The 9,928-nt window shown below is 41.1% G+C and overlaps 1 protein-coding gene across 2 annotated transcripts in view; it reads right to left on the reverse strand.

Annotated features, from left to right (window-relative positions):
• LOC146689847 (kinesin-like protein KIF21A) overlaps positions 1 to 4,709 on the reverse strand; it is a 43,196-nt gene extending 38,487 nt beyond the window's left edge. For both annotated transcript variants that reach the window (XM_085435944.1, XM_085435943.1), the window contains exon 1: positions 4,308 to 4,709. In XM_085435944.1, the coding sequence (XP_085292070.1) occupies positions 4,308 to 4,354 (47 nt within the window). In that variant the 5' untranslated portion in view covers positions 4,355 to 4,709. The remainder of the gene's footprint in view (positions 1 to 4,307) is intronic.
• Between the last annotated feature and the right edge of the window lie 5,219 nt (positions 4,710 to 9,928).

Consider the following 9,928-nt stretch of genomic DNA (forward strand, 5'->3'; position numbering starts at 1 on the left):
ATGAAAACCAAAATAATTCCAAACGCCAGATCTGAATGAGGGTGGGGAGGTCCACTTCTGTCTCGCTAGCTTGCCCTGCGCTCTTCCTTCTGACCATGCTGTCTGTGTTGAGTGCTCAGTGAATCTGCGTTCGACTACTCCGCCTAGGCTGCACTCTCGAGCCTAGGCGGAGTAGTCAAATGCAGATTCACTGAGCGCTCAACACAGACAGCATCGTCAGAAGGAAAGTTGATAAAATAAATTACAAATTTTGTATTGTTCTTTTTTTTTTCTCCCCTTTGGTTTTCTTTCTTTCTCTCCCCCTCTTTCTTTCATTCTTTCCCCCTGTCCTATCCCACAGTCATGTCTGTCCCGTTTGCAACTGAAAATAAAATAAATTCATAATTATAATAAAGGTCAATCAAATGGACCAATATGATGATCCACTTAAAATAAATCCTCTTGGCATCTTTCTTGGCCTCAAGACAACAATTCTGATGGCTATAGATCCAAACGGGACACAAAAAAAAAAAAAAAAAAATTGAAAAAAAATTGAAAAAAAAAAAAATTTGAAAAAAATTGTATTGTTCGATACATATGCGTACCGAACCGAAAGCACTGTATCGAACGGTTCAATATCGATACGAATATCGTTGCACCCCTAATACACATATATAAATACAGAGACATATAAATAAAGAGTATACAAAAGGGATAAATAGAATAAATAGGAATAAGAATACAAGGGAATTGGTTATTATTAACAAAAAGTATTACACAGTGAAAAGGCACTACAGCTTAGTTGTAGTGCCTTCGTTATCGGGACGATAGATGTCTTATATTGGGATATGAGATTTTGGTCATAACACACAGCCCTATTCCCAGCCCACTCCTGAGGCGTAATATACCGACGGTTTGTCAAGTCCGGTCACCTTTCGTGCCGGGTTATGGATGAAATCCAGTAGAATGATCCTCCCGCGGTAATACACGTTCCAGCCCTGTATTCCGCCATAACCATAACCTTATCCCTAATGTTAACCACAACTTTAATGAAGTTAAATCGCTTTGGAAAACACTAGCTAAGTAAAATGAACGTACACGTGTAGATTGATTCCAAACGGTTCTCATTTTTCCGATCTCATAATATAGGAACATGTTGGGTTCCTGGAAGCGTAATATACCGACGATTTGTCACCTAGCGTAAAATGTTACGCTTTGGGAGTGAGAACGCGTTGACAATAGACCCCGTGTAATGCAGCAGTCCCCAACCTTTTTTGCACCACGGACCGGTTTATATCCGACAATATTTTTACGGACTGCCATTTAAGGTGCCGTGAATAAATGCAACAAAATAAAACCAGTACCAGTACCCCCAAAAAAGAACATTTATTCATAACACTCGGGAAAAGACCCAGGGGAACGGAGTTAACAATAAAAACAATGAAACCCCCCCCCCATAAAAAACCCATCAATTTTACACCTGAACCTCAACCTTCGCGGCCCGGCACGAAAAGACTCACGGACCGGTACCGGTCCATGGCGCGGGGGTTGGGGACTGCTGGTGTAATGGACACAGATGAAGAAGTTGCAGTAACTTGCAGTACCAGCAGAGGGAGATATTTTATTTCAACCCAACATAAAAATAATTGTGGGACAGCATTTAAAGAGACATTAGTAACACTTTTACATGTAAATATACATTAGCCACCTGGCTTAATCGTTTCAGGCGTAGAACAATGTTGGAATGTACCTTATACCTTCCTTGGTCTCCCTGGTCTTCCTTAGCTTTAAATATATTGTCTCCCCGTGTTGGTACTGCAGTGAAGTGAAGATTACACTATGTAATAAGTCGTTAGCTAAAGGTTTGTGACTAATTTTGAGTTATTATCTCAAAATTTCAACTGAACTGAAAATTTCAAGTTATTTAAACTCTATTTTCAATTTCAAGTTTTCTCCTAAGCTTGAGTTGGTAAGCTGGTTGGTAAACTCAAAACTTTTAAGTTTGACCTACGAACAAGAAAAATACTTTTTTCAGTGATGGAAACGAGCTTCCGAATAGAAATCTCAACAATGACGGTTTGTGCTAGCATGTTAGCGCACAAAAGGCCATTTAAAGCCATATATCAGTGTTCTTGTTGGAGGTATGTTCAAGATTCATTGCCCTTTCAGTTCTGCTTTGGTGAACACAAAAATCCGGTCTGGCACTTGCTTAATATTCCACTGTGTTAACTAGCTGGCTGCTAATACTCCTTGTTGGCTGTTTGGTGTGGGATTGGTGAACAGAGCTCTTGTTGAACGGTCCTCTGATAATATTGCTGAATCCTACCAGCATATTAACTAGCTAGCAACTTGTCTTTAGGCTGTTTGTGGACACGCAAGTTAGCAGCTAGCTAGTAAACATGATTTACTAGCTGTTTGGTGCTAGACACATAGCATGTGGCTGGATTATTATCAGTTTAGTTAAAATTACCCCACTGCTCTGAAAGGCAACAGTGCCAAGAAGAACACAGTAAATCCAAATAATAAAATGTTTCACGGAGCTGATTCTAACTAAAGGGCTGGGTTGTAATTCATGAAGAGTTAGCCACTTTCATAACCCATATGGCAGGGGTATTGAACTCCAGGCCTTGAGGGCCAGTGTCCTGCAGGTTTTAGCTATCACCCTAGGTCAACACACCTGAATCAAATGATTAGTTCATTACCAGGCTTCTGGAGAACTTCAAGACATGTCAAGGAGGTCATTTAGCCATTTAAATCAACTGTGTTGGATCAAGGACACACCTAAAACGTGCAGGACTCCGGCCCTCAAGGCCTCGAGTTTGACATCTGTGCCATATGGTCATCAGACTTATGGTTTAAGTAAAAATATTAGGCCAACATAAAACGTCATGTTTAAGCATTAGACCTTTTATAAGTTCATCAAAATAGCCTGTCGCTCTTCTCACACTTACAATTCAGACTCACAATACTAGGATACCCCCCCAAGTGCAATTTAGTCTAGTTTTGAACTTAACTAAAGTTGTATTCATGTACTTACACTGAGAAAAATGAAACATGCCTCTAAATTCATCTAACCAAATACATAAGAAGAGACATAAATATGTGTGCCATAGCATTCTTCGTGAGAATAGAGGTTACTTACGTCAAAGAAGTAAAGAAAATCAAACAAATCATGAACAAACTTACAGATGAAAACCTAAACCAATGAAAAGCCTTTTTGTCTGACCTTCAATAGGACAACAGACCAACAAACACAACAAAGGCACTTTAAATAATTACTGCACCTGACCTTTCTAACAAGATACAAAAGCAGGTAGGACAAAAACATGCAGATCTTTATTTGCTACACATCAAACAGCCTGCGTATGCGGCTCAGGCTGTTTTGTGTGTTCACATTAAGCTAAGACAGGAAGCCAGACAAATGCAATGTTCCAATATGAATTGAATCTTATTATTAAAGAGAGCAGCAGAGCATGTGATTGGGGGGTGAGGTGGGGTGGGGGTGTACAGACAGATAGACAGATTATTTATTATCCATGAAGAAGAGAGAGAGAGCTTGTAAACTGAGCTGGCTCAGTAAACAAGAGTTCTGGGTCAAAGTCTGAATGCACAACAAGGAGCGAGAGGGACGAGGAGAAACGTGAGAGGGACGGGAGCTTTTTGTCCTCTCCTCCAACGAGATCACATGACAGTTCAGGTTTTTAATCCAAACACACACACACACATTCCCATGCAAGTGGCTTCCAACATTATACTGGTGTCTTTATTGATTTGTTGTATTGTGACCAGATGACGGCTATCTCAGTGTGTGTGCTGTGTAAGTGACAGGACAGAACTGGCCTCAGGGACAAGGGTCAGAGCAGCATGATACAGCGAATGCGCGCGCACACACACGGAGTAACGCACAAAAGCAAGGCGAAATATCACAATGAGTGACTGCAAGGGGCTCAAATGCACCTGCATTTCTGAGAAGTGAGTGCATCCTTTGAAATCGTGTGGCTCACTCTTACTACAGGTGCAGTCTTCAAGGGAAGAAGCGGAAGGCCTAATCCCTCAGACACATATGGCATCCTCATTCATAAATCCAGTACAAAGCATGCAGGTATTAACAAGAGCAGCTCATGTAATCGAGAGCTATATTTGCTTTGCACACCATGCAAGAAAACTGCAGCAGCTCCTGCCAGCCAGCTTCAAAATAAAAGCAGGTTTAGTAAAGGAGTATTGTTGTTTTAGGAGAGCCCAGTCAAAATAAAAGCAGGAGTAACATGTGCATGGTCCCAAGCAGGTGTAACACGAGAGCATCTCAGGAGAGGCGTCTGCATCCTTACCTCAGGGCGACGCGCACCGAGCTCTCATCCGGCCCGCTGCTGCTCATGGTGGCACGGGAGGCTGGCCCGAAACAGCCCGCTTAAATATAGCTCAGTTTCGCTTTTTTTTTCTTTTCCCTTTATCCTCTTAGACGGGAGAGCGTCGCGGTCTCCCTCCCTCCCTCCCTGCTCCTCTCAATAAAGCGCTTTCTATCTTGAGCTTCCACCGCGGCCGCCGCTTTCGCCTCACCTCGTCGCCCGCTTGGAAATAAACCCCATTTTAAAGGCTCAATCTATTCTATATGAATAGATTTGGATTCCATGTTCAGGAAAATGTGGCTAAGGATTCAGCCGTGGTCACCTCCTGGGAGGCATCGTCGCTTCCTCCGGCCCGGGTGGAGCGCGCTGTGTGAGTGTGGAGGAGCCGGGATCCGCCTGGCGTGTGATTGCCCTGGACGTAACCAAGCTCCTCCCCCCAGGAGAGCCGTACCAATCCAGGCAGGGGGCAACCTCACACACCAGCAATAATAAAAGTAATAATAATAATAATAACAACACACTTGTGTCGACTGTCAACTCAGTGAAACTGACTTTATAGTGACATATCGCTAAAAACTCCAGAATATATGCATGGCCTGCAGTCCTTGAAACCCTAAACATGGCGATGTGAAGCGATTTTAAACTTCCACTTAATATAAACCTGGCCTCTTCTGTCTGTGTGTAATAATTAGATGACGTTATAGGGCACAAAATTGAACTTGGCCACGTTGCCATCTACTGGTGAATTCTTATTATTACACCCGTGAACTATAATTCTGAAGATTTGTATTCAACAAAAATTGATCATGTATGTCAATATGGAGACTTTTCAAATCCTCATTCAACTTACTCCTCTTTCAACTCTACTTCCACACACATTGACCTACAGACACCTTTTAAACTGTAAAATAAGCCAAGACATTGAACTATTCGGCTTGGATTTATCTTTTCAATGTCTTTTATAGTTTTTCTTCAGTTCCAGTTTAAGTTTAATGCCCCCCCCCCACCCGTTTCAGAGTTTATAATGGGTGTCAATGGGATGAAATGTTGGCTGTTTCAGTAAGAAGCTGCTTTGTCCACAGTTTTTGGTCTACAGTCATTATTTTACCCTCAAAACGTGGACTTTTAGAAGCAGTTTTTCAGCAGGTGCATCGCGGCAGATTTAACAGGGCTTTGCCACAGAGCAACAGTATCTCTGTATTTACTCCAGTCCAACTGAAAGCTGTTGTATGTATATACTTTGTCTAAACACTAACACACAATTATTCTTAAAGTAAAACCCACAAAATCTTTAACGATTAAAAACTGTTCATTTGATGCCAGTTCCCCTCTTTCTCTGTAATTTACACTCTAATACTCACAGACAGACACACAGAGCAGATATTTGGTAAATATGCTGGTTTTTCATTTGAGATTCTTGAGTTTAGACATTTAAATCAGATTTCTCTCATGATGGTCTGGACCACGTTGTCCCTGATGGAGCAGGAGAAAATGGTCTGGCTATTCAGTGCTGTAAAAGTTTTGGAGATTCGATCCAAAGTGGCCTTTGTGACACTGATGGAGAGTATGCTCAGCCTTTGGGAGGCCATGTTTAAGAGGGGGCGAGGAGGAAGCTCCCAGAAACTCTGCAGGATGTGGGTAACTATGTCTGTCACTACTTCTTGAGTTGTGAGCATTTTGGAGCTTTGTGCTTCCTGCTGCTTCTCTTTAAGTATCCCAATGTAATTGTGGATATTGCTGAGGAGTTTAGGTTTTCTGAGACAAGAAAAGTGAATTCAGTTGACTGCAATCTGCAATCTACTGACATGTAATGGTGAAATGTTACACGCTGTAACCTTAATGATACTTGAATAGAGGCCAGGTGCTGCTCTGCTTCAGCCTGTTCAGCCTGCACATGCAGTCTGTGTAATATGTGAATAAAAATAAAAGAAATTAAATGAAATGAAACACACAAAACAGTTAAAGATTAAAAACTATTTTACCTTTTCAACTGGTGCCAGTTCCCCTCTTTCTCTGTATGTCACTCACTCTGTGATACTCACATACAGACACACACAGAGCACATATTCTGCAAATGTTCTGATTCTTGAGTTTAGACATTTAACATCCATAATTCCGCTCTTCCAGTGATTTAAAGAATATGAGCTTTCAATATTCATTCTAACTTTTTTGGGTCAGTTGTTCTAATGTACATTTTAAAGACGTTCAGCAACTTTCCAAATTTGAAAGAACTTCTTCTGGGTGAACATCAGTTTTCAACAGTTCTGCACTTTGGCTTTCAGGTGAATGGTTCAGTGTATTTCACCTCATTCAACAAGCTTTTCAACAAGGATTCAGCAATTACAAAAATGAACTCAAACCTTTTATCTATCAGCATTCAGGCTGCATTTTCTTTAGTAAATGCATTCTTTGGTTGTATATGCAATGTACTCTGTCTATTTGCTACATTAGTGTGTCCATCTACAGCCCCTTTCACTATGTACTTGTGCAACATGGAACATGACTCATTATTTCCCATTTATGTATCACTTTTGAACATGACAGTTCATTTTGTTGATAATAAGACAAAAAAAAATGTCTGGGGTGTCTGAAAGATCAACTGGGTGTTGGTTTGACTCATAGGACAGCTTCAGCTGTGGGATTCTCCTGTTTGTATTCAGACACTCACTGCACCCTCTGTTGGAGCCTGACTGACACTGAAGCTTTGGGGAAAATCCCAGTTTGCCGATATTTATACACTGGCTATTATTCTGTATGGTGTATATATACACATTTAGAGCTATATTAGAAGGAACAAAAGAGCAGTAATTATTTATTCAGAAAGTAGGGTTCTCATTGGCCAACAACATGCCAGTCACATGAGAATGCGGTAGCTGCTGTTCTCCTGTAAAGTCCAATTACAAAATACCACGATAGCACTGTTGAAAACCACTAAGCAGTGGATGCTGTCACAGTAGCTATATCCATCTTTTCTACTCCCTGTGATTGCCGATAATTGCCTAGAATTACATTTTCACAATATTTCTAAAATTAGAAACATCCTGTCTCACAGAAACTAGAAAACTAGTTTGTGCATGTATTACTTCTTGGCTGGAATACTGTAATTTCTTTATTATCAGGATGTCCTTAAAGCTCCCTGAAAAGCCTTCAGCTGATCCAAAATGCTGCAGCGAGTACTGACAGGTACTAGAATGCGACGGCATGATTCTCCCATACCGGCTTCTTTTCACTGGCTTCCTGTTAAATCCAGAATTCACTTTAAAATTCTTCTTGTCACAAACGAGGTCTTGAATAATCAGTCCTCATCTCTGTCTTCCTCCCCTCATGCTCAACCGGTAACAGCAGATGGCTGCCCATCCCTGATCCTAGTTATGCCAGAGGTTTCTTCCTGTTAAAAGGGAGTTTTTCTTGTTGCTAAGTGCTATTATCATAGGTTTTTTACTTTGCAATATAAAGCGCCTTGAGGCGTCGTTATTTTGTAAGACATAAATAAAACTGAATTGATTTGTTGACAGTTGCATTGATGCTGCTGTACTGGACACATTATGTGATGCTAAAATAACCAAATCGTCTTTTCGTGCACTCCTGACACATTGTCATAATTCCAAAAAGACCAGTATTGCCCAGCCTATATGATTCTCTGACCTGTGCTAAATTTAAAGAACTATTAAAGCTCATCATGTGGTACAAATATCATCATTTATTTAAGTGCTGAAAGCTGGGCTAAACTCAAGCATTTACTTAAAAGCTGAAAAAGAAGCAAGTTCATTTTTCTGAGGTTGCATTGTATCGTTTTATTTACAAGAAAATACATCTTCATCTCTCAACATAAAGTGATTTTTGATCAGATGACCTTAATGTCGCTCAAGCTCTCTTGCTGTAAAGGCTTAAAATACACAGACTCCTACACATGTGTCATATGAGATCCCCAAAAGATGACCTGGGCTACTGTTACTGAAAATTATGTCTTTAACATAATTATGTAATAATTCCAAAGCGTAGTAATCCCTGGATTTAAGGAAGAATCAATGCATGCTGGTCTGTGGTACACAGCAGCCTAATACAAATCCCACAAAAGTACAACATCATTCTCAAACTTACATATAGTCATCCATCTGCTTTTGACAATGTTGAAAAGATTGAATCTGGCTGCCCTGTAGCCATGGAATAACATGAAAATGGCCTTTCCCATAATTCCAGTTCACATACCACGCTGTACAGCAGCTCTGAAATGTAACACCACATTGTGGCTCTTGTAAAATGAAACAGCATGCACTATTAACACAATTATAAAACGACAAGCTGTTAACAAAGAAGAAACTTGTATGATCCAGCTTCATACATAATCTCTCACTTACATTCAGTCTCTTAATAAACGATGGGGTGAGAAAGGCTGGGAGGGGGTTGGTGGGGGGTATGGGGGGGTTGCACTAGCAAGTAACAGTTCAGTAAGCCACTGCAGAGGCCTGCTGTGTCGTGGGGTTGGAAGAAATGATGAGGTCTCATTCACAAGCCAAAAATTCAATGCAGAGAAATGTTCATAGTCAGACCAGGACCAAGGCAACCACAAACACTGTAGCTGCTTTAACTTTTTTGGCCACTTGGGGGCAGCAGAAACATGCTTTGACCACTACACTGTCAGATTATTGCCTTCTCTGTGTTGCTAGTTGCCAGCAGGTGAATTTTACGTCCAGCTGATACCAATGTTCACTATCCTGTCCCCTATCATGCGTTTTCATCAATGAATAACTCCACTCAACAGTAAATGACTGGGTTTAGCCTCAGTTTTGCAGGATGATTGGAAGAAAATGATGCAAAAAAACCCCCCCAAATAAATAAAAATCTGACAAAAGAAGAAGAAGACACCTCATCATTTCTTCTCCTGTCTATTCAAGATGAAATACTGGATTTATCGTCTCACTATGCCTGTGAAAATAGCAGGCACTTCTTTGAGCCGACCTCCTTGTTCCAGTTTTACTCGGCAGACTCTTGTGTCATTCAGCGGATCGTGCGCCTTCCTGTCAACAGAGTCCAAATGAACAAAACGATCGTGTTTCGGGTCAGAAACGTATGCCATCTTGCCGTTTTTGCAAGGCTGTGGTGATGCCCGTGATGCTCTCCCTTACATACCAGAAGAAAACAGTCTCTTTAATAGAGAGAACATCCCAGATAGGACCTTTAGACATTAAAGAAAAGAAGTGACTCAAATCTTCAAAATCCGTTTTTGCTTTCCAGTCACATTTCTTTGGGGTTTTGGGGGGGGTTGTCCCACAGAAACCTGGCAGCTCTCACCCTGAGCAGAGCAGCGCTGCATCTAAATGCTCTGAAGTTCTTTTCTTAAACTGTCCCCCAAAAGCCAAGAGGGGAGGTTTCATTGCTGGCATGTAAGTATGGTAGGGACGCAGCTGGGGCTCAGGCAAATCCTGGCATGCAAACCCAACAATATACATTAAAGGTTCCATAAAAGATTAGATAATGCCTGCTTGCTTATATGCCTAAACTTAGACGTCATTTAGCCATTTTTGTCTGAGGATTCTAAGAAGTCCTTGTGTAGACGGAAATACAGCAGTGCACTTGTTGATGATGTACCTGATTGTCCATGC

This window comes from Copadichromis virginalis, linkage group LG17 (assembly GCF_057382275.1).
Source record: "Copadichromis virginalis isolate Kocher_CV1m ecotype Utaka linkage group LG17, C_Virginalis_male_GT1.1, whole genome shotgun sequence".
NCBI lineage: Eukaryota > Metazoa > Chordata > Actinopteri > Cichliformes > Cichlidae > Copadichromis > Copadichromis virginalis.